The sequence below is a fragment of the Sarcophilus harrisii genome, chromosome 2 (assembly GCF_902635505.1).
Source record: "Sarcophilus harrisii chromosome 2, mSarHar1.11, whole genome shotgun sequence".
NCBI lineage: Eukaryota > Metazoa > Chordata > Mammalia > Dasyuromorphia > Dasyuridae > Sarcophilus > Sarcophilus harrisii.
The window spans coordinates 500,163,672-500,188,864 of NC_045427.1; the positions used below are offsets into that span (position 1 = coordinate 500,163,672).

A 25,193-nucleotide genomic window follows, 5' to 3' on the forward strand; every position below is an offset into this window, starting at 1 on the left:
TGCATCACTATAAAATAAAATTGGTATGTTATTTTCACTTAGCTCTTTTATGAATGACGTGGAGGAAGAAGATGGCCACCTGTGGCAAAAAAAAAAAAAAAAAAAAAAAAGTTCCCTCTTTCTCACATGTGAATTTATTTCTATCATCCCTAATTTCTAGATAACCTTTTTAATGACTCCCATGTTGGATGCTGCCACAATGATCCATGGACTTTTACATGAGCATCCCAGGACTACAATATGATTGTGATTATGGGATATTAGAACCTCAAAGAATCAAAATGGCAGGTAACCCAAAGAAAAATAAGGTTGGATCATGGAGTAAAACTGAAAGACAGCCTAAAGTGCAAGTATTACATGAGTAGCCCCCAAAGATTAAGCACATAATAAGTTCTTTAAAATTTTATTGAACTGATTTGAAAGAACCAGAGATCTTTTAGTGGTTTTGACACATCTTTTATGAAGGATTATAGAAACACATGGAGAGATTGTAATTTAAATAAGGAAGAAAGTACCTACACAAAAGAAAAAAATCATAAATTCGTTGAATTATTCCTAAGTTTATACCTGGTCATAATTATTCCTTACATCCTCCAAGTCCTGGCTCAATGAAAAGTTGAATGAAGGAAAAGAGACATAAGGAACAGATAAATGGATCAAGTAATTTTGTAGATATTCAAAAGAATGTATAGTCACTCTCCATAATGCTCTATCTTTTCCTATATCCTAGAATTCTCATACTAATTCAACTTTTGTACACTAACTTTTTTATCTACTTGAATTATCATTTCTAAGTGGGAAGGAGAACTTTTTTTTAGAGCTAATAATCAAATCATCAAAGATTACCTGCAAGCAAACATCCTGTTAATAGAAGCTGCACTAAAACAATAGAACTTAGAAAACATGGTATTAGTTTTAATAAAAGTCTTCCTAACAAGGCTAAACCATGGCGTTTCTGAATTACTGAATAAAATTCATGACCCTGGGATACCAAAAGAAGAAAATGATACTGAGAAAGGAAATCATTTCCTAAGAAAAAATACTGTAACTCATGCTCTGAAGTTACAATGTTATTGTAATAGTTTAATGTAATTGTAATACAAAGTTATTAAGCATACATATATGTACTGAACTTTATCTTCAGAGAACTATCCATTAGCAAATAGGCATATCAAACCTGAGCAAATTCATTGTGGTTCCAGCTATTTTTTACTCAAAGATTCTACCATGTTGTAGTAAACTGTAATCCCTTAAAAGGAAAAAAAAAGTTTACTTGATTCTGCAAACTTCTTCAAAGACTTTTCAATATCAAATTAAAGTATGGCATTTTATCCTTCTTTTACTGGGAAATTGGATGAGGAAGTCCTTTCACCCAATTCTTATCTTGGCTCCAAGAAGTTATAGCACGTGTACCAGCCACACTCTCATAAAATGTCTCAGTAGACAAGCTAAGCCAGGTTAAGGGTAACTGACAGGTCTCAAACCCACTGATGACTTAGGGATAGATGAGAACAATCCGTTCCAACAACCATGAAAGCTTCTGAAGCAGGCTCCATGGAATGCTTTGAAGTTGGTCTACCCCTGAAGATGCCAAGATTATCCACTGCATCCCAGGCCACTGTGTCATCCCGATTTTTGTCCTACCACTATACTTCAGTGACTGAGGAAGAGAGAATGAAGTTGATGAGTTTGTACAATTGTGCTTCATTTAAAATCCAGCTCAAGCAAGAGTCAAGACATCACCCCATGATGCCATTGTTTCTCTTCAAAAACTAAGGATAAACAATAACTGGGAAGTTGGTGAGAGAGACGAGACAAGCATTTTTTTTTAGTAAACTTTAGGTTAGAGTATTAGTGTGATTGACTACAAAAGAAATCATCAAAAAAAAAAAAGTAAATTACATCACTAGGAACTGATACTCGCTTAGCTAGCTGATAAGAAAAAAATAATCAATAAAGGAAACTAAATCATTAGAGATAATTAAGAATTGAAAAAGGAAATAAAAGGACAACTTGCCAAACTGTTCTATATTTACAAAGTTCCAATTTTTATAGGTCATCAAGTAAGATGAAGCTACCCTATTTACTATTGACTGTCCATCTGCTAAATACAAAGATTATCACAAAAGGAGAAAGGGATGGTATGCTCCAAATATTTCTCCTTCATCTAAATTACAGCTTGTTTAGCTTCACTTTCCAAGCTTCCCGGTTGTTTGCATTTCCTTACCATGCTGTTATGTAGGCCAATATCTAAAATGGTCTCTTCCCTTTGAAAAATCAACTTTCATTAAAATCCAAATGGGAATCATTAAAAAGAGGGAAAAGGGGCTCTTAGACAATTTCTCAAGAGAAACAAAGCACGGAACAAAACCAACAACAAATAAGAATCCCTTTGTACTAAATGAGCAATACATTGCTATATGGCACATGGCCATAGAGAGGAAATGCTTGATTGGTAAACAAAGGCCTTGTATTTGCTCAATGCTGACCATACTAAATGGAATAGGCAAGTAGGCCAATCTTTGCCAACTCAATCCAAATGCTTTCCTCTATTCAAATTCTAGAACCAGAATCCTAATTTAAAAGTACAATGCTATTTCAATTTTCCAATTATAGCAGCTTATATTTACATATCACTTAAGAGTTTACAAAACTGAAGATCAAAGTGGTAAAACTAAATTGCCTAAAGTCACACAGTCACTTAAGTGGCATAAAGGGTTCCAGACTCAAGATTTCCTGACTCCCAGCTTAGTTCTCTTTCCACTAGAGTACCAACTGCTACACTAAAACATTAGCAGTATGGGTTGGAACAATAATTCCCAACTTTAGGAAAAGGGATTCCTCCTCCCCTTTAAAAAAATCATCAATTTTTTTTATATATCTCTTATTTCCAAATATATCCTGACATGAGTTTTTATTATAAAGAATGTAAAAGAAAAAAAATGGCAGTATGACAAAACTAACCAATATTCCATATCTATAAACTTCACCAATGCAAAGAGGGGAAAGAGAGATAATCCTTTTCTCCCTTTTTTAGGTCAATCTTTTTGGTTATTATAATTACATAACACTCACTTTTGACTTTCTCTTGCTGTTTTTCCTTGCTCGTATCTATTGTCACTGTGTATATTTGTCTTTCTGACACTGCATAGTTCACTCAGTATCAATGTGTTAGTTTTCCCATGCTTCTCTGAATTCTTCATAATTGTCATTTCTTATGGTATAATAATCTCATTACATTTATGTCTCACAATTTATTTAGGCATTCTCCAATCACTGGGCACCTACTTTATTTCCAGTTCTTTTACAACATCAAAAATGTTGCTATGAATATTCTGGTACATATGGACCCCTTCTCTTTGTCTTTGATTTCTTTGGTTATATGTCTAGTTGTTGGATCTCTGAGTTGCAAATGTACAGTTTAATCCTTTTTTCAAGGATAATTTCAAACTGTTTGCTAAAATGAATTCATAGTTTCACCAACAGTGCATTACTGTGTACTTCTTCCCATAGTTCATCCAACACTATTTCCTTGTTTTGTATTCTTTGCCAATTTTCTGGGTATGATGCAAAACCTACATTTCTTTGACTATTAGTGAATTTGACTTTTCTTTCAATCAGTCATGGTCAATTGCAGATCTTCTGAAAAGTATCTGTTCTCAAAAAATCACTTATAAATTGGAAATAATTCTTAGTTTTATATATTTGTGATGATTTTCCATATATTTGTACCTTATTAAAGATATCTGATGAAAAGATGTAGCCCCCTATTTAATAATTTGTCTGTTATAAGCGAGGGCAATATAAAGAAAAGAAATACAGGGCAGAGAAATATATTTGAAAATTAAGTTGAAACAACATGACTGATGTGGTAATATATTTTATATAAATGAACATGTTTAACTTATCTTAAACAGCTTATTGTCCAGGAAGAGGGGGTAAGAGAGGAAGAGGTAAAATTTGGAAGTCAAAAACTTAAATGAATGTTAAAAATTATCTTTATACATAATTGGGGAAAAAGAAATTAAAGTGATAAAAAAACAAAAATGATTTTCAAAATTTCCTTTTTACATTAATTGCTTGGATTTTATTCATGCAAAAGTTTTTCAATGTCATAAAATCAAAATGATAAGTTTGGTAACCAAGGTTATTAAGGACAAGTTAGAGGAGATAGGAAAAACTGTAAATTCAGGTGGTTGGGAATGAGTCCTGGACCAGATTGGTGACTGTAAGAGAAAGGAAGAAATTGATTTAAGAATAACTTAGAGTGACTAAGTCATTTATACATATTATAAATATACAAATTAAAAATAAAGGACATATGAATAAAGATGCTACCTACATCCAGAAAAAGAAGTAACGAATCGAATTTTGTAAAGAATAATTTTAAAAAATAAATACCTATTTGTGTTTAATGACAATCATCTCTAGAGAGGAAAGAAAGGAAGAAAATAAGGGAAAAAATAAATTTATATCATAACTTTGTTTAGAGAGAATAGCAAGTTGTACATGGTAGATTTTCAGTTTTGTGTGAAATCCTCTTTTTTATTGTACATGTTATGGAAATGCTTGTTTTGTTCCATGCATTGAAAATAAAATAATTTTTTTAAAGAAAGGATGAAGACCATGAGAAATAGTACAAAAGGTGGAATTATTAAGACTTGGCAACTTAGTCAAATTTAGAAGGTGAAAAGACAATGACAAATCAAAAATAAAGGAGTCTTTGAGGATTTCAAAGTGTTGTGATTGGCATAAATAACTAAGTCAAGAGGAAGTTCAGATATATAACTGTTGAGTATCTCCAAAACTCAACAATGTGCAATAAGCAGTTGAAATTTTGATATGAGCCTGGGAGAAAGATAGAGATTTTGAGTCACCTACATAGAACTCATCACTGAAACTCTTAGAGGAAAAGAGACTGCTGAAGAAAGGACTGTAATAATGATAGTGGAGAAGGCTGAAAACAGAACTTTGGGCAATGTCAATATTAAGGAGTTAAAAAGAAGAAATGGAGATAGAGAAAAAAACTTAAGAGGGTATGGCATCATGGACATCAGTGGACATCAATCGCAAATGACTAGATTGACAAAGCCTTTCCTGACAATGCCTTCCATTTGGTTTGTGTATAAGTCTTTGTATAATATGTTGTCTCCCCTGACAGAATGAAAGAACAAGAACTATTTCATTTCGGCTTTGATATCTCTAGTACTTGCCAAGAAGCTTGGTATACTTTAGGTACTTAATATATACTTGTTGACTGAGAGACAGACCTAACTCACTATTCCTGTGGATTCAATTCTGGACACCCTTATCAGTGAGCTCTTTTTTTTTTAGTGTTGTCAAAGCTACTAGGAAACTATTATATCCTGTCTTCAGAGAACGGGTTGTCCAGTTTCAGAACCTCCCAAAATTTTACAAAACCCTCATTAAACATCTGCAAAGAGTTTCTAACCAGGATGGATGAAAAGACTCCCTCACAAGATTTCTTGGTGGAAAAAATTTTAAACGTATGTGTGTCTGTCTATCTTAAGTGTGTGTATGTGTGTATATATATATATATATATATATATATATATATAGGTATATGTACAGACACATATGTGTATATATGCATATATATTTCTATATATGTATAAAATTACTTACTTGGGGATATAGGTTCTTGAGAAGAGCATTCATTAGGCATATTTTCCCAGTACAGAGAAGCAGCCTGGCATAGTGGATAGACATACAACCTTGCAATCTGGAAAACCTAAGTTTCAGTCTCACCTCTGACACTTACTGACAATGTAACCCCTGGACAAATCAACTAGCTTCTCAGTGGCCCAGGCAACTCTCTAAGACAATAAATAGCTGAACAGATGCCAATCTTTACTGGTTGAGGAAGCTGATGCTACAGCAATGAACTCACAAGTCGGATCTCTTTCTGACACAAATTTCAAAAAAAGAATATCTGTTGAGCTTGAGGGTTATCATTCTGTTATATAAATGACTGCATGACACTTTGAAACAAAAATGATTAAAAGTAGTGTCCCTGTGCCCAATTCCATGTTACTAGGGTCAAATCGGAAACTGTGAAGTAATTAGAAAGTAGAGGCCAGACATTCTGCTTTGGGTTTTTATGACTGAACTGCCAAACAACTCCTAGCCAACTTCTCAGAAAACTTTCAGGCACTTTCTCAAATTCCAGCTAAACCATCAACTATGTGGCCCTAGGGACTAAACAGCTCACAGGGTGGTAATGGGATATAAAAATCTGCTAACTTGAGGTCAGTGGCCTAAATTCAGGGGTGTGAAGCTGCAGTAGTAATTTACCACAGATAAAAACTGCTTGAAAGTTTTGATATCTGAGGACTGATTCCTTCCTGGCAAAGGGGTAACTATATCAAATTAAACATTAACCCTATTAATAAAAGGTGATAAGGAAACTCAAGGAGGTAGCTGCCTTCAGAACCACAGAGAAAAAAAAAGTATAAAGAATTTTGTCCTATATGGGGCCCATTATGTGTAAAGATAAGAATTCAGTTCATTTAAAAGCTAAGTCTGAACACATAACAGGTACTCAGATGTTCAGAGATTTAGAGCTGGAAAAGAATTTATTGGCGACTGAATACAACTGTTTCATACTCAACATTATTTATTAACTAGCTTATCTATTCTTTGATGAGAACAATGGTACTGAAGAAAATGGTAGGCAAAATAGAATTAGTTTATTTCCTTTTAGTTCTTGTGCCTAAAATCATGATGTGTGAAATGATAGGCTGACAAGTTTAAAGACAAAAGTCACTAAGAGTTCAACTACAGGACTGTTACTGATACATATCTAACCCAATACATCCCCCACATTTTACCTCAGACACAATACCTGTGAGGAACAAGAAACTGTGTGGGCAGAAGCTTCCAGCTCATAGATATTACTCCTACCCTACACATTCACACAAAGTGAACATACCTCACTCAATTCCCACAATATATCTCCTCTCAATAAGGAAATTTCATATGAGAAACAAAAAAAGTATTGAATTTTTAATTTTTAAAAGGGGGAATGTGGGTAATCTTTGTTCCAAAGTGTCTATAGCCCTTGTTTCTATACCCTGCTCTGGTCCTGAGTCAGTGAGGCTGATCAAACTGCTTCAGGCCAGATAAATCACTGAAAGGGAAAAAAAAAATTTACACCCACATCATGCAGGTGTTTGCTTGCCTCAGGGCACAATTTGGAACATGTATGTACAAGTCAGCTACATGAGGGTATGAACACAAAGAAAAGGCACAATTTATAAGGCAATTTTGTTAAAATGAGCCCTAATGTTTCTGTGACTCAGTTTCCATATACAAAAAAATATATACCTGACAATAAACACTTGGAGATTTTTATATGAAATCTTTCCAAGTCTAAGTTTTCTCTTAAATAAAACTGGCCTGGACAATCTCCACAATACCTTCCAACTATAAAATTTTAAATTCTAGAATATTCAAGACAGGCAAAACTTTAATGAAGCATGCCTACTCCATAGCTGAGTAAAGATTTAGGGCCCTGACTTCATTTCCTTCTGGAATGAAGAGAAATAATAAGAGTCTTTGAAAGGCATTTATCAAAGCCCCAAAGCTGTAGGGAACTGACCTTCTCCCGTACTGTTGGTGAAACTGCTGCATTGTTAAAGTTTGTTTTTGCTGTATGTGGCATATGGGGTATTTTTTAAAAATCTATTTTATAGATCTGAAATAATGGAATTTCAGAAATATAATCCCCTAAGGAATGGACCTTCAAATGAAAACCTGTTAGGTGGATGGAACTAGTTACCTGAACAGTTTATTTATTTACTGGGTTCAAGACCTGTTGAAAATCTCAGCTTTGCCAAATGACCTAAGACTAAAACCCAGAGAAATATAAACTCTGTAGAAGATCTAAGTGGGCCAGGAACATAGGCTTTTAAAATTTAAGGAGAAGTTCATTCATTGGAACCCCTTCCAGAGAGGACAGAAATGAAATAGGGACTCTTCTGGAAAGGGAGAGGCAAGAAAACCTATGACTTCTCTCATGACTAAGAAGAAAAAAAAAGACCAGATATCATTCTGAGGCAATAATTGGAGAAATTTAACCGAAAGTAAAGAACTAACAGTAACAACTGGGCTTATATCCCAAAGAGATCATAAAGAAGGGAAAGGGACCTGTATGTGCACAAATGTTTGTGGCAGCCCTCTTTGTAGTGGCTAGAAACTGGAAACTGAATGGATGCCCATCAGTTGGAGAATGGCTGAATAAATTGTGGTATATGAATATTATGGAATATTACTGTTCTGTAAGAAATGACCAACAGAATGATTTCAGAAAGGCCTGGAGAGACTTACACGAACTGATGCTGAGTGAAATGAGCAGGACAAGGAGATCATTATATACTTCAACAACAATATTATATGATGACCAGTTCTGATGGACCTGGCCATCCTCAGCAAGATCAACCAAATCATTTCCAATGGAGCAGTAATGAACTGAACCAGCTACGCCCAGAGAAAGAACTCTGGGTGATGACTAAAAACCATTACATTGAACTCCCAATCCCTATATTTATGCCCACCTGCATTTTGGATTTCCTTCACAAGCTAATTGTACAATATTTCAGAGTCTGATTCTTTTTGTACAGCAAAATAACGGTTTGGTCATGTATACTTATTGTGTATCTAATTTATATTTTAATATATTTAGCATCTACTGGTCATCCTGCCATCTGGGGTGGGGGGGATAAGAGGTGAAAAATTGGAACAAGAGATTTGGCGATTGTTAATGCTGTAAAGTTACCCATGCATATAACCTGTAAATAAAAGGCTATTAAATAAATAAAAAAAAATTAAAAAAAAAAAGAACTAACAGTAACAGTAGACATGACCAACCAAGAGTCTAACAAATAGGGCAATGAAGGAGTTTAGACTCAAACTCCTTAAGAACTGCAAGGACTGATTTTTTACTTTCCTTGTATTCCTGGCTCTTAGCACAGTGCCTAGTACATATTAGATAAATGTCTGACTAGCTAAAAAGTATTCCAGAAAACATAGCCTAAAAAGTTTCCTAATCAGTCAATAAGGCACCTCTAAGGTCAGATAGGAAACACTATTAGGTAAAGAGAAGGAATCTCCAAAGAGTAATAGGGAAAAGCTCCTCCCATGTATAAAGTCAGGATTGAGGTGAGATTTTTCAAAACCCCTGACTCACTAAGGGGACTACAGAGTTATAAACGTATGAGAGATAAATTTGGAGGCCATGTTAGAATTTCCTAGTCATTAGACTGTGAGTTCTTAGAGAGGGGCAACTGATTTTTCGTCTATTTTTGTATCCTCAGTGCTCAGTTCAGGGCCTGGCACACAGCAGATGTCATAAATGTTAACTGACTAATGAAAAGAGACACAGTTAACATTAGTTTCTTTAGCTAGACTGCTTCTTTCTCCTCTCCCCCATCCCTTTGTAAATCTTTGGACTAGGAATTTCTTGAAGGGGAAGGAAGAAATTGAGAGAACATTTATATCATAAATTAATAAATATCTCAAATAAGTGTGTGATATAAATGTGTGTGAATAAATAAAAGTGTGTGATATAAAAGTGTGATATTCATAAGTTGATATTCATAAGTGTGTGAATAAATAAAAGTATGTGAATAAATATCTCAAATAAGAGTTTGAACTCATATTCAACCTTAAAATGCTTTCTGCAAAGGATACCATACATCAGTCAAGGTCTAGCTCCCTGTATATTGTCCTAGAAGGGGCAAGGCTAGGTGTTAAAATTCCTTGCAGGTTTATAATCTTTTCTTTTAAGCTGCTGTCTGTTTTTCTGTTAAAATAAGCAATAAAATCCTTCATCAAAACCCCACTTTTAAAAGGGGAGATAATGATTTAATGGATAATAGGGTAGAAGAGAAAAGAAAACTTGCATCTTCTACTCCAAGAAGATGGAAGAGAAGAACCCAGATAGGGAAACATAGTAGCAGTAACTGTCAACACAAGGAGTCAGCAACACAAACTTTGAGTCTTTTTAGTTTTGGAAGAAAAATGTACACAAGACATTGTATTTTTCAATAGGGTCTCTAGATTCATGATTTTCTAATTAATAAATAAAGTCATCTAATGAGTTAGATTGCTATATTAGAAGCTACTAGAAATCAATATACAAATTACATAGCACTTTATACAATTTTATTCATAAAAAATAATGAAATAATTCACTAGAAAACTTTCTTGAAAATAAGAAGATAAATGATTATATAAGTATAAATTCATCTATTGAAAAATACAGTGAAGTATTTTATTATCTAAACAGTTTTTGTATGCTTTGCATTACCAACAGTCTCCATTCTGATACAAATTCAATTAAGTTAGGTATACTCCAAAGGGCAAGTAATCTAACACACCAGTACTCCACAATAACGGATTATTATAAGGATTTAAATATATAGCAATACACCAAATTTAAAAATCCCCTGGAAACAAAGCTCTTTTATATGAAGTCAACTCTGTTTAAAAGGAAAAAAAAAAACAAACCAAAAAGAAATTTTCATAAATCATGTAAAGCAGAGGTGCCTCCCTTCACAGCTGCATAACAAAATTCCCTTAGTGCATTGCTCCTATCTGTCCCTGCCCATTGGAAGGTTATGATAAAGTGAGCCTCCTCTTCCCGTGGGTGGCAATTGTCTGTATTATTACTGCATGCTCAAAGTATTGGAATATTACAAAACTAAAAGATGCAATTCAGGACCACTCCCTGAGGAAGGAAGGGCAGAGACCACCAAGGAATATCATTAATCTTTAAACATAGGAAAATATGTATGGAGAATGTGCTTGAGCTGCTAGAAGCTAGTCTGCTCCCTTATCCTTGGTATCTCTCACCTGATATTTAATTACCTTCTAGACCTTTGGAAATAAAGGAGGGAGAGGAGAAAATGATCTCTTCCTATTGTTGTCTCCACTCAACCCCTACTAGAAAAATGAACCCCTTCAATTAACAATCTATACGTGGGATATGGCTGTTTATTAATAAGCATAACACTTTTGCTTAAATTGAGGTCCTTTGGAATTTATGGGTGAGAGTAGGTAAGCAATGACCCTCAGATCTGGCAAAGCTTAAAATGCAGATGATACGTGATGTAGTATGGGGGTAGAGCTGAGCAGGCCCAGAGCTTGGAAAAAAGAATGTGAAATATCACCTCACCAGAGCAGCAATAATGGGTGGGGCACTAAGGTAGTTCTTTTTCCTTCTCTTTCTCTCTCTGCTCCTTCCAACTAGGCCAGAGAACAAGTCCTCTCTCTGACCTACTTTTCATCTCTTTTAGAGGACACAGCAATGAAAAAATAATAATAGCTAGCCTTTATAGAATGTTTTAAGGTTTTTAAAACCTTTAAAACTTTATAATATCTCATTTGATTCTCATAAGAACTCAAGGTATGAATTCTAACTACATAACTGTTCGATAAATTTTTTTTATTATCTACTATGTGTGAGGTACTGTTTTAGATACTGGACATAAAAAGACAAAAACAAAACAGTCCCTGCCTTTAAAAGAAATTACATTTTTCTGGGCTTTATTTTCTGAAGAACATAAAGGTATTATTATTTCCATTTCACAGATGAAGAATGTGATACATAGAAAATGCAGATGATCTCCCCAGGACCAAAGAGTAAGTCAATATCATTGGCAGGATTTAAATCCAAGCTTTCCAAACTTAGTCTAGCACTCCATCTGCTATATACCCTATTACATTCCAGAAAAGGGGAAACTTCCATTTACAGCATACAGCAGGTTCAGTCATCCCAGCACTGATGGAGATGCCATATTTAAATTAAAAAAAATAGTTAATCCTGTGTTCTGAGAGAACCACTGACAAAAGAGAAATTCATGGGCTTAAAATGCCATTGTCATTAAGATTTTTAACTATGACAAAAGTTTAATTCAATTCTGAGGTAAAGAAGTTGAATTTCATCTACAAAAAGTTAAATCTTATCCATTGTTAGTAATCATGCTAGATTTTATTAGGGAGTAGACTACATGCCAATTACTGATACAACTCTTAAGCAGTTTAAACAAAATTATGATAACTTCATCTTTATAAACTTGACTATCTAATATTTATCAATATTATTTTATTTTTACTAATACATTGTTGGTGCAGTTGTGAACTGTTCCAACCATTCTGGAAAGCAATTTAGAACTATGACCAAAGGGCTAAAAAACTGTCCATACAGCTTTGATCCAGCAGCGTCATTGATAGACCACTATCCCAGAGAAATCATAAAAAGGGGGAAAGGGCCCACATGTATAAAAATATTTATAGCAGTTATTTTTGGAACATAAGGGAAAGTCCATCAATTAGGAATGGCTGAAGAAGTCATAGTATATGAATGTAATGGAATCATATTTTATAAAATACAATTTTTATTTTGTTTCTCATGATTTTTCCCTATTGTTCTGAGTGTTCTTCCACAACATAGCTAATGTGGAAATGTTTAATTTGTATATGTATATTATATGTGTATGATTGTATATATATATAACACATATCAGATTTCTTGCTGTCTTAGAGAAAGGGTTAGGAAGGAAAGAAAGAAAAATTTGGAGCTCAAAATCTTACAAAAATGAATGTTAAAAGCTATCTTAGCAAGTACTTAGAAAAAAATCAAATACTATTAAGTAAATATATATGTGTGTTTATATAAATATATAGTATTCTACTGTGATAATGCATTTTTTCATCATTCCCTAAAAGAATTTTTAAATACCAATTGCATTTCTATTATATTAAGAAATCTGTCTATACCTGAGCCAGAAGTTTCTTTTCTTCCCTCTTCTCCCAAACTTCCAGCCAAACATGTTAAATTTTCTAGCACATTTGAGAGTATTTTCATTTTTCCCTACTACACTCTATTCTTTTCCTTCTTATCTACTTCTGGTTATACCACACCTCTAGCCCCAAGAGCCACAGCTACATAAAACTCAGAAGAGAAAGTGCTCACCACCAAAGTCCTTGGGACTGTTGAATAATTCAACATCAGAAGCAGAAATTACTTTGTCATTTTCATTTGGCATTAAAGAAAATGGGTCCTAAAGTCTCTGAGATCTTTCCACATAATTCGTAGCTGATACTTCTTGTATGGATTGTCTTCCCCTATAAAAATTGGAATTTCTTTAGAGTAGAAACTCTTACATTCCTATTCGTATCATTGATACTTTGTACATGAGTGCTTAATAAACACCTTTTAATTCATTCATTCATTATCTTCCATGTTAAAACACATCCCTGTGCTATCTTTATTGTCTCAAGTTGTGGTTATGAAGTTTCTGACAAAAAAGTCTACTAATGAAATCCATTAATCCCATGAAACTTAAAAGTATTATGCAATAAAATTCCATATAAATAGCTATATCCTGCAAGACAAGATATGTAAAACAACCTTATCCTTCCTCATTATCTTAAGAATCAATCACATTATATGTGTTTAGATACTAACATTTGGCTTTAACATTTCCTACACATATCTAGGAATTCATAACACATCAAAACATCAATGCAAACCCTGATGGAAGCAGAGCTGTCCTCCTTCCCACTAGGCTCACTCCATATCTGGCACATACTTTCCCCAAATGGGAAAGTAATTAAGTGTTTGGTTTTAAGGAAGAATTTCCTTTCCATTACTTCCAACTCAGAGAAGGCTGAGTAAATAGATATGCTACTAATGTCAACAAAGGACTGAGATAAGCTGAGATGACAATATCATATGAAAGTTGAAACCAAGATTTGCCATTACAGACAAATCATCCAGCCTATAAGTCCGAGTTTAATATGTTCCTTAACCCTTCAGACTGAAAGGCTGATATTCTAATTAACTATTTATTATAAAATAGCAAATCAGCATAGCGGGGGTACAAAGGGCAACTAGGTTCAGTGTCAAAGGTACGGATACAAATCTTGGCTCTGCCAGCTTCCTATCTGTGTGACCTAGGCAAAAATAAAGAGAGATATGTGTATATATGTGTGTATATATATATGTACATATATATATACATATATATAATGCATACTATATAGTAATGCTTTTTCATTAAACACAAGATTAATAACTGTGAATATGGCCTCTCAGATACTCATTTGGATTCTCAGAGATCCCAATTAAGTAGTAATTTACTTTACACTATAATATTCAATTTGAACTCATTATTTATCACTAAAATTTACTGAATGAATAAATTGAGCACCCAATAGATACATGCTCAGTATGAGCCACAATATAATATGGCAGCTATTTCGGGCTAACATAAAAGCACAGCTTCCAGGATAGGGAGCTGACAGGCCTATTGCATCTGCCCTAATTAAACTTCATTTAGAATGCTGCATTCAGTTTTGAATCCTGTAGTTTAAAAAGGACAATGATAAATTAAAGAGTTTCCAAAGAAGAACAGGAATGGTAAGTAATTTAAGTCTATGTCACATAAGAACCAATTTAAGACCTAGAGTGATGAAAAGATGGGGAGAAATATGGAGAAATGTTAGTTTCCTTAAGTATCTGAAGGACTTCCATGTGGAATTATCTTATTTTTCTTTAGCTTCAAAGGGCTGAAACAGGAGCAATGGCTAAAAATTATAAAGTGGCCAATTTAGACACAAAGTTAGCAAAGATTTCCTGAATTAATTAGAGCTTTCCCAAAGTAGAATAAGCTGGCTGAAGACATTGTCAAATAAAGGGTAGAAAAATCACTTGTCAGATATGTCATGATGGCGTTTTCTTCAACATGTGAATTGGACTAGATAACTAGAACCCTGAAACTCTCAAATTCTGTGATATGGAAAAGACATTGGACTGGATGCTAAGGGATACAAAAACAAAAAATGAAAAAGATGCTGCCTTCAAAGATTTTATATTTTACTGAAAAGTTTTAAAATGTACATAAATGCAAGATAACTTGTTGATGAAGACAGTAACAACTGTGGAAGGAGAGCTAAACTGAGCTCAGAAGTAATAAAACACATCTGAGAGAGAGATCAATAGGAAACTCATTTCGAGGATACAGAATTAATTACCTTGTGTAGAAGCAAAAAGGACAGAGGTGGAATGGAGTATTCAAAACACAGTTAGTTGTAGAGTCTGGCTGGAGCACAAAATGAATATAATATAATAATGTAGAAGAATGGAAGGAGCCAGACTTTGAAGAGTCTTAATTGATGAGCTATTTATACTTAATGCTAGAAGGAACAGAGTCTTAGTCCAGGTTTTCTAATTGCCCTATGAAATCCCTTCCAGCCCTAAAATTTGAGATTGGATATAATGCTTTTTGTCCAAGAAACATAGTTAGCTGATAGAAATATATGCAATCCAAAGCCACTCCCCAACATTTAAAGGGTCAAAGAAGAATAATTACTTAAAACCATGTGAAACATTTTTCCAAACTACTAAGAGAAATACAGATCAAAACCACTCAAGTTCACGCATAGGAAAAATGACAAAAATTACAGAAGATTGAGTCACTATTAGATGGATTATGGAAAGATAGGTATACCAATGTACTTTGTATAGAGCTATGAATTTGGTTCAACCACTTGGAAAACAATTTGGAACTATACTAAGAAAATAACTAACATTCTCATACCCCACAACTCAGAGATCTCACAATATTCTACTACTGGCATATATTCCCCCAAAAGGTTAGACAGAAAGATCCCATGGATACCAAAATATTTAAAGCAGCATTGTTTGTTGTAGCAAAGAGCTATAAAGAAATATCCATTATCTAGAAAATAGCCAAGAAAATTACACTATATAAATGTAATGGAATATTACCATAATATATGAAATTATGACTATGAATACAGAGAAACATGGGAAGACTTTTATGAACTGATGCATAAAAAATGAGCAGAAGCAAGAAAAGCACATACACAATAACAATAGCAATGCTAATGGAAAGAATATTAACAAAACAATCAAAACTGAATTCTGTGAAAGTATAATAATCAAGAGTGGACTGAAAGAAGAAATATAAAAAGATACTTTCCCCTCATTCTTTGCAGAGGTGGGGGAATAGGTAGTTATAGATGTGGAACAAAGTATTGTTAAGGACCACGCCTAAGTGAAGGGGCAGGTCAATTCTCCAAGAGCCTCCACAGCTTTGGATCATAACATTTGAAGGAGTTGCAAAGTAGCCTTTGCTGACATAGGTGTTGCTGACTGGGAACGAGATAAATTGGAGGCAGAGGGAAGAGGAGAGAGGTCAGAGAATGCAACAGCCTCTCAGTGGAGAGGTCAGAAAACAGCAACTGTCCCTCAGTCTCCTTGTATCATCATCCTCCTCTCACATGAAGAGATCCATTCTACAGGTCTGAGTTAGACCTCCAGCAGACACTGGCAGGTGGCTCCTGTATCACAACAAAGTATAAATGTCAGACTTTTTCAATGTAGGTTAACTTTTGCTTCATATTTTTCTTTTTTTTAATGAGGGATGATTTTCTAAGACAAGAGAAAGGAAATGTAAATAATATAAAAATCTAAGTCATCAATTTTTTTTTCAAAAATGACATTATGCTTTTAATAACTTTGCAGAAACTATACAGATATTTTCCAACTAACTTTTTTACATGAGTTATATATGTTAATATTTTGATGGATCTGTGGTTTACAAAGTACTTAAGATGCACTGTTTTATGTGATGTGGGCATTTACTACAAAATTCCACCCATCCATGCCTTTTCATGCTTTGAAGTTCCTTACCAAATCCAGTCGTGCAACCCAGGAATTTTGTGGATGAATGTATAATTGACAAAAGTTAGTTGTCAGCTGAACTGAATGTTCAGGATCTTAAGTGTAATTTAGTTATGTCTAAACAACAACAACAACAACAAATCGATAAGAATACATCTCAAAATGTATAAATAAAGTCAATGGGGAAATAAAATTGAAAATATACATTTTCATTTTATACCCAGTACATTACTATGCACTTATATGTTGCTTTTATATGCACTTCTGGGCACAACATATATAATTGTTCCTTAGTTCTTCCATCAGTGTTTTGTTTGAGCTCTTGCAGAGGAAAAAAGGAAATTTCATTTCCCATGTAAAGTGTCTGTGTAGAGTAGAAAGAGAGACATTTGAACCTAGAAGACCTGGGGCCAAAGACTCAATCAGCTACTTACTAGTTAGTTATGTGATCTTGAGTAAATTACTTCTGAGTCTTCTCTCTAAATGGAAAATAAGAAGTAACAAGAAGGGAGCAAAAAGCCCTTTTCTGTGTGTGTGGAGGAAGGCAATTAGGGTAAAGTGGCTTGCTCAGGGTCACACAATAAGTGTCTCAGGTCCTCCAGGATAAGTAATTTATTCACTACCTAACTTCTCTTGACATCAAGTCAAGTCAATCTTGACATCAAAAAGGCTTGCATTCAAGTCCTGCCTCAGACACAGCAGCTATGTAACCCTCAACAGTCTCTTCCTCTCAGTGCTCCAGATCACTTTTTAATACCTAAAGCTGGAGAACAGTTGTTGACTTGCACTAGTAATAGAAGTTTCCTGGTCCAGAATTCCCTACAACAATAAAAACTCGGTCCAAAGAAACTAAAAACAAACAAAAAACTTGGAATAGTAGTACTTGTACTATCAAATTTACAACTTGAAGTAAGGATCAGATGAGTGTCTATGAAAACTGACATACAAATGTCAATTATAACACAATAGAATGGTCACTTAATTATGCTAATTCAATGAATAAATGTTTTTAAATTTAATTAACATATAAATGGAGACTGACATGGGGAAGAAAGTACTGCTCCCAGAGATGCTTTCATCAAGATTGGATCAAAATGAGCAGTTAATCTTTAAATACTGCCACTCTAAGCTGGTTCAGCATACACACTAGGCTGCCAATTAATACTGTGTATTTGTATTTTTTTCTTATTTCCATAAAAAAGGTTATGCCTATAATTATGTAATCTAAAAGCCTTGTTTGGATTTGGTTGTTTTTGGTTTGTTTTATGTTTTTGTTACAGTCTTAATCCAAAAATGTGGATTGTATACTTTAAAAAACACAATTGTTTATTAATCCTTAATAATTTTAACATGTTTATAGATTGGAACTGAAAAACCTTAATTTTGAAGTTTATTGTTGCCCTTAATGTGGGACTAAAATGGGGAGTACTGAAAAATTTGGGTACAAATATGGTGACAATTTGCTTAACGTTTTTATACAATTAGAGTCTTTGGCAAAATTGTATAATCTTGTTCAAATATCTGTTGCCCAAGGCACTAAAAAAAATATTAATATTCCAAATAAGCTCAATGGAGTACACCTACCCATTAGTTCTTAACTCTTCCATACTATAAAAGGACATGTTTTAATTCACTTACATCCCACCTGGGGAAAACTATTTCCAGCACCTACTTACAGTATCTTGCTTGAAGTTGCTTAGTAAAAGTTTGCTATGTTGTTTCTTTTAATATATGGATACCACTCCCCTGTGTGCTTTGTATAAACAACTTCAATAGTGTAAAACAAGTCACCTGGATCATATATTCCACTCTATATTTTATTACAGATCCATCAAATAAAACTTTTAAATTGCTTTTGTAAAAGAAAATTTGTAAAGTACAATTCTATTTTTGTCTCATATTAAGTTATATATTAATTTATTATTATATTAAGTCTATATTATGAAAGTCTATTAATAATAGACTTCTGTACAATCAATCTCACAGTCTTGCAGTCAAATATACATGCTATGTGTCCTCTGAACCGAAGGTAATTTTTTAGTTAACAACACCTTTGTAAAACAAAATAAATAAAGTGGAAAAGGAAACAAACAAAAAGTCAAACTTTCTAAAATACAACTTCTCTCAGGTAACCATAAACCAAGCACTGGGAATAGAAGATCTTCATCTACCCTCCCAGAAACTTGGGGGAAGGAGTTTTACTTTAAAACATTTTGCCCTTTGACCAAAAACTGTAATATCTCCTTATTTGGGAAATAAAGAATAAGGAAATCATAAATAAATGATGCATAACTAGCACTGTTCCAGGAGAGGTTGTTCAAAGATTGGACTGTTTCCCACAGTTACCCCTAATCACAGGAGTTCAGAACTTAACTGGGAAAAGTTTTCCTGAACCTAACAATAAAGCTAAGATTACCTTATTTTTTTCATAAAAATCTTTTGACATGACTAAGCAAAACCCACATAAAATAACATTACTTTTACTTTACTGTTATTATTTTAAAATATTTTTCAAACCTGTAAAATTCTCATTTGAAAATTGAATAAAATCTCATTTTTAAGGAGTGGGTAGGGACCACACTCATTCCATTAAAAAAAAAAAGATTCCCTTCAAAAATGGAATTTGGTAATATACCCTAGGAAAACACTACAAGAGCTGGAAAGAGACTGAAGGATGCTTAAATTTCCACTGTGGAACAAATTCTGACTTGGGGGTGGGGGAAAGGGAGGGGAGACATGGGATGACTGCCATAGGGTGGGAAGAGAGAAAGACAGGCCAGAGGGGAAACACCCTAATAGGGAAACCCAAGCAGGTCCCTAGCTTTTGAAATGGGGAGGGTCAGGAAAGCTAGCCAAATAGAGAGAGAGAGAGAGAGAGAGAGAGAGAGAGAGAGAGAGAGAGAGAGAGAGAGATTGAGAGAGAGAGAAAAAGAGACACCCAGAAGGGGATATCTGAGTAGGTTATTAGCCACCTGTCACATCAGGGAAAAGCCAAGAAGGCAATATTTAATGGTGAGACTAGACTGGCATATGGGTGAAGTTAATATGTCTAAAATACATTTTAACAGGCAGAAAGTTACTGACACTGAAAGTTGCTGCCACCAACTGGGCATCACATAACTTTGAAACTACCTGTTGTCAGAATCATTTTTATTCCATGAGAGCAGCAATTTCATGGAAATTGCACATACATGGGCTTTTGTCATAAACAAGAAGGTTCTAAAAATAGTAATCTTCTTTAAACTACTGAATTGTATAAAATATCAGCAATTACCAAAAAATATGGAAATTTTTCTATTACTGGAAATGTTTATGATCATTCTTGATTTATGATCATTCTTGACTCAGGGAATCCATTTAAAGGTCTATTCAACTAGAATTTTAATTGCAGTAGAAAGTAAATTTTTTAAAGATATCCTTTTAAAGTCAGCTTTTAAAATACTTGTATTCTACTTTAAATTTCTGTCTAAAATATATTGTTTGAAAACTATTCAAAATTAATCATTCTAATCTTTATTATATAATAGAATCTATAAGTATCTCCACAATAATAGCAACAAATAGTAAAACTAATTGTGTAGTATTCTGACCTTTAAAAAAAATTTTTTTATAACAATGATGGTTCCTAGGGACTTCTTGGCATATTTTTTTTAAATTAAAGAGAGTCAGTCTGCCTAAAAGGAGTCAGTGCCTAGTTTCAGAAATGTTAATAGTTTCCATTAAACAACAAAAGAAAACAGTGTTTAGTTTCAGTTCTCACACTATGGACCTGGATCCCCAGAGAGAATATAATTGTTAACGGCGGGCTATGGACAAGAAAGATAAGGGTTCTGATCAATCTTGATGACCCCTCTGAAGAGTGACATATTCCTGAAGACTCTATTACTTTCAAAAATAAATAAAACCATAAAAAATGTACTCTGATTAAATTAAACCCTCTTAAATATTTAAATCAACTTTTAGATCCATGTGATTTAAAACTAATATCTTACACACAGATCAAAAATGTCAAGGAGAAATGAGGTTGGAAAAAAATTCATATGCCATTAAACCTGGTCATACAAAATTATATCAGGGTAAATTTAAATTTCATCATAGTCTCAACAGTTGAATTGTTATCAATAAAAGTGGGAGCATGTTAATCAGTGGAATTTCCTGGGTTTAGGATCCAAAAATTGTCCAAACATCTTGAATACGACAAATCCAAGCACTGAAATCTAAATCTAGCACTGAGCCAGTAACAGTATCTAGAATTCAGAAGTGCCAGTTTAACTGTTCATTCAAAATTGTGATAGCACATAATGAAAGCAAGCCAAAGTAATTTCTCATCTACATACTAGTGCACCTATCCATATACTGCAAGGTCACCCAAGTTTCTAAGTGATACATAAGGACTATAATGACTATGGCTAATGCCAATTATAAAGGTTTGAATGATACCTAAATTATAAGGAACTTTACAGAAAAAAATCAGTGTATAAATATTTAAACATATAAATATTTAAACTATATTTATTTTACAGATTCATGAGATTTAAAAAGACTATCCAAAAGTTATCCAACCTTTCCAGTCTCAGTTTCTCCATCTGTAAAATGAGTTAGACTATATAACTTCCAAGGTTAACTTTTAAATTCCAGTTCAAAAATCTATGATGTTATGATCTAGCATCCATCATAACATCATAGATTTTTGAACTGGAATTTAAAAGTTAACTCTGCTTCCATGAAGATATGCCCCTAACCGGTAAGAGTTAGATAGGCCAGTTTCTATAATAAACCCAAAATCTAACAAAACTTTTGAAGGTAAATATTTTCTGTAACAGATTCCTGTTGTAATAGGTATTAAAAACCCACATATGATTATGAACACACATACACATACACAGTATATAAACATATACTTTATATGTATACACAACTAATTTAACAGCTGATAGCATCTTTGCTATCACAATTTAAATTGACAAATTCTAGCCTAACCATTAAGAGAAGTTCTCAAAAATACCTTTGTGTTCCCTATGTGATCATGTGAAAAAAAACGTTACTTGGATAACTTAGATCTTGCACTTCCAGACATAGCTTTTAGGTAAGACAGGTAAGATAATTTAATTCTGTATCCTCCCTTTTATTCATTTTCCTTCTTCCCCTAAATATAGTACACCTGCATAGAGCAAGCCAGTGAGAAACTTTCCCCTAAACAATAAGATCCACCCATCTCAGGCTCAGTATGGAATCTTGTTCCTTATTTCCAGAGATAACTTCAACCTACCCACCAATCAGGGTCCCCTGGACTCAGCCTCGGATTAGGTTCCTTTTGACAAGGACTGGCCTACAGTCTCTGGTCCTCTCTACTAGCCCGATTCGTTCTAGCTACTACTGTCTAAAAAAGAAAAGAGAACCCCTATTTTAGACACCTCGAAAAGGTGACACAGATACAAGTAACCTTTCAAAGATCAGCAGTATCCTTCTTGGGGCAGAGACTGAAAGATCTCACTTTCAGCAATCAGTGGTAACAGCCCCACCCCCACCCCACCCCGGTTCCTTTGAGGTTTCCTTTGGATGGAAGAACTCAAAAAGGGAGACAAGGGACCGGGTGACACCTTAAAACAAGTTAGCCTATCCAGTTACCCTTTGAGCGCATCGTGTCCTCCTCCGCCTCTTCTCTTTGCCCGGCTGGCTCTGGTTTCCTTCACATTCCCAGTCTCCGAATTCCCTTCAGCACCATGGCTCGTGTAGGAAGACAAGAGCACTGTAAATCCCAGGGCTAGCTCCAGCAGACCCCCTCTCCGCATGGTGCCGATCAGCCGCGGGCTCCCTCCCTCCCTCCTCCTCCTCCTCCTCCTCTTCCTCTTCTGCCTCCTCCTTCTTCTCCTGCTGTGCCGGGCTGGGGCTGGAGCTGCTGCTGCTGCTGCGCCCCTGAGCGCGCAGCTCTGCTGGGGCTCCTCGCTCCGCACGGCTCGTTCCCCTGGGCCCGAGCGCCTCCCGTCACCCCTCCAGGCACCGCCTCTCTCCCGCCGCAAGCAGCTCCCGCCAGCTGCAACAGAAGGGCAAATACACCAAGGGGGAAAAGGAATTAAAATTCCCGGGGTTGTCCCATCCCTACGATACCCTCCGCCCGGGGTACTGACAGTGCCGAGCCAGGGAGGACAGATAGGTCGCCCGCAGCAGCCCAGGCGCCCAAGCACTGGTTCCCGCCCGCTCCTTCTGCTTCCCTTGCGCATCCAGGAGAGAGTTAGACCAAAAGTACCCGTGTCCCGAGTCGTCCCGGGCCAGACCAGACCAGAGTCTCAGGCCCCGGGAAGGAGAACCTTTATGCATTCTTTTTTTTTTTTTTTTTTTTTTTCCATGGCACAAAGTGTTTTGCCAAATGCCCCGGCTCCAACTCTGGCTCTCTAATGAAAGCCTCGAGTACTGGGGACCCGCCCCGCCGACCCCGGGCCGGCTCTCGGAGAGAACCTCCGGGCGCTGCCACCACCTCCAGAGCATCAGATTCCCAAGCCCCGCACCACCCGAGAGCCCCGGGCCAGGAAGCTGTCAGGCAGGGGAGGGCCAGCGCCAGCGCCAGCTGCAGGCGTTCCGGGACAGCCCCTCACCCCAGTCCCAGTCCCGGCCCCCCACCCCCATCCTCCGCCCCGGCGCAAAACGCAAAAAGCCGCGGTGGCCAAAGCTCAAGCCCCGGCGGCCACACCGACCCCCCATAAGGATCCCCGGCTGTACCCACTAGAGTGACCCCGACTGGGGCTCCCCGAAGAGGCGATGTGGGCTGCCTACCCCTGGGGCTGTGGAGCCCTCACTCGCAGCCGCTGCAGTCGCCGCACTCCTCGCAGCTGTCCCAGCTGTGGCCGCCTCTCCTACTCCGGCACCCACCGTCTCTGCCGCGACTCCCGCGGCCCCCTCCTCTCCCCACCTCTTCAAGTATCGTCCGCGCAGCGGTTTCTCGCGAGAGAAATATTTTTTTTCAAAAAAAAAGAAAAAAAAAAAAGAAAGAAAATGACACCCCCCATCCCCCTCATCACTACCCCCACCCCCCGGCCTCATCCATTCCCTCCCTTTCCACTCCCCTTTGCCAGCCGCAGCCTTAGCCCTGGGGCCTCCCTTCCCAGGATTGGGGAGAAGTGTCGGGGGGCGGGAGGGGGTGGGAGGAGAAGAGGAGGGGAGACATGTCCGGGACCTCCTCGGTCCGGGCTCTTACGTCTGGGAGGGGTGGGGATGAGAAAAGGTGGTTTAGCGGTTTCGCCTACTCTGTGGCTGGGAAGTCTAGACCGGAGATTAACCTCTCCCGTGATCGCAAGAGTCTGACCCGAGAGGGAGTCGTGCCACCTGCACCAAGAATGTGTAGAGGGTGGGGGAGGTGGCGCTGGCCAAGGCCAAGTGGGAGGTGGGGTGCAGTCCCACCAACCCCACCCCAAATCCTAGAGGACCCACAGTCCTCCGTTTTCCAAGGCTCCCGGCCCCGCCTCCCCTTCGCTGCAGCCGCAGCCCCACGCGCCAGGCAGCGGGTGCACCGCTGGAAAGGAGGGATGAGACCAGATGTGCATCGCCCGCCCTTCGGGGCTTCAGAACCGAGAGAAGTTCTGGGGACTCTCTCCGGATCAGAGCATTGGAGTCGTCCGGCTGCAAGAAAATCTCAGCCATCTGCCTTTTTTTTAAAGCGCTACCTGGTTCGAGGAGTCCGCTAGCCGGCACTCTCTGGGCTCAGTTCAGGCCACATTGTGTCTGGCTGTCTGGATAGTCGGAACAGAGTGTCTGGCTCCTACTGTTGGTTTATTTTTGCGGATGCTGGAACCTGGCAAGTAGACTGAGGAAGGTGATGGCCTCTTGTGTGACCGGCACACATAAAAGCAAGGGTCCCTTAGGACGATAAGCTCACTTCTACCCCTTCCAACCCCCTAAACACACATATGCAACACATTCAGAACCCCCTCTCCCAGAGGTGCGGAGCTAACCGTGGAGTTAGCGGTTTCAGAAGATGGGGGGAAATGGTATGGTATTTGTGTTACCCTTATAAGGGAAATGGCTCCGGTGTTGGCTGCACCTTTTTAGCAGTACTTAAAAAAGGGAAAGCGGTTGAACCCTTGGAGCCTAGAGGAGTTAGAGACAACAAGGAAATCCGTTATTAACAACCCGTCGCACCAGCCCAAACCTAGCAAAAAACAAAAACAAAAAACAGGGTTATTTAATAACAATTAAATTGTCAGGCTACAATTTTATCCAATAGTAACTTCTACATTGTTACTGAAACGGAGTGCGTGTAAATGACTGGTAGAAAACTTAAAAAAAAAAAAATTTGAGTCCTATTCTGTTGTGTGAAGGCTGAGTATTTTTTTTTTTGGGGGGGGGGAGTTACCCGGCTGTTTCCTTCGAATTGTAGAATGATGGAGCTTGGAAGGAGAGAGAGGGACTTTAGAGATTATCTAATCCACCCTCCTTATTTCATGGAAGAGGAAAACAACTTGAA

General features: G+C 36.6%; 1 protein-coding gene across 2 annotated transcripts in view; it reads right to left on the reverse strand.

Moving 5' to 3' along the window:
- The window catches only part of FBN1 (fibrillin 1), a 268,419-nt gene extending 245,823 nt beyond the window's left edge, over positions 1–22,596 (reverse strand). Inside the window, exon 1 of one of the 2 annotated variants that reach the window (XM_031955152.1) lies at positions 22,364–22,596. In XM_031955152.1, the coding sequence (XP_031811012.1) occupies positions 22,364–22,527 (164 nt within the window). In that variant the 5' untranslated portion in view covers positions 22,528–22,596. The remainder of the gene's footprint in view (positions 1–22,363) is intronic. The other variant, XM_031955151.1, reaches the window with a different exon arrangement.
- Between the last annotated feature and the right edge of the window lie 2,597 nt (positions 22,597–25,193).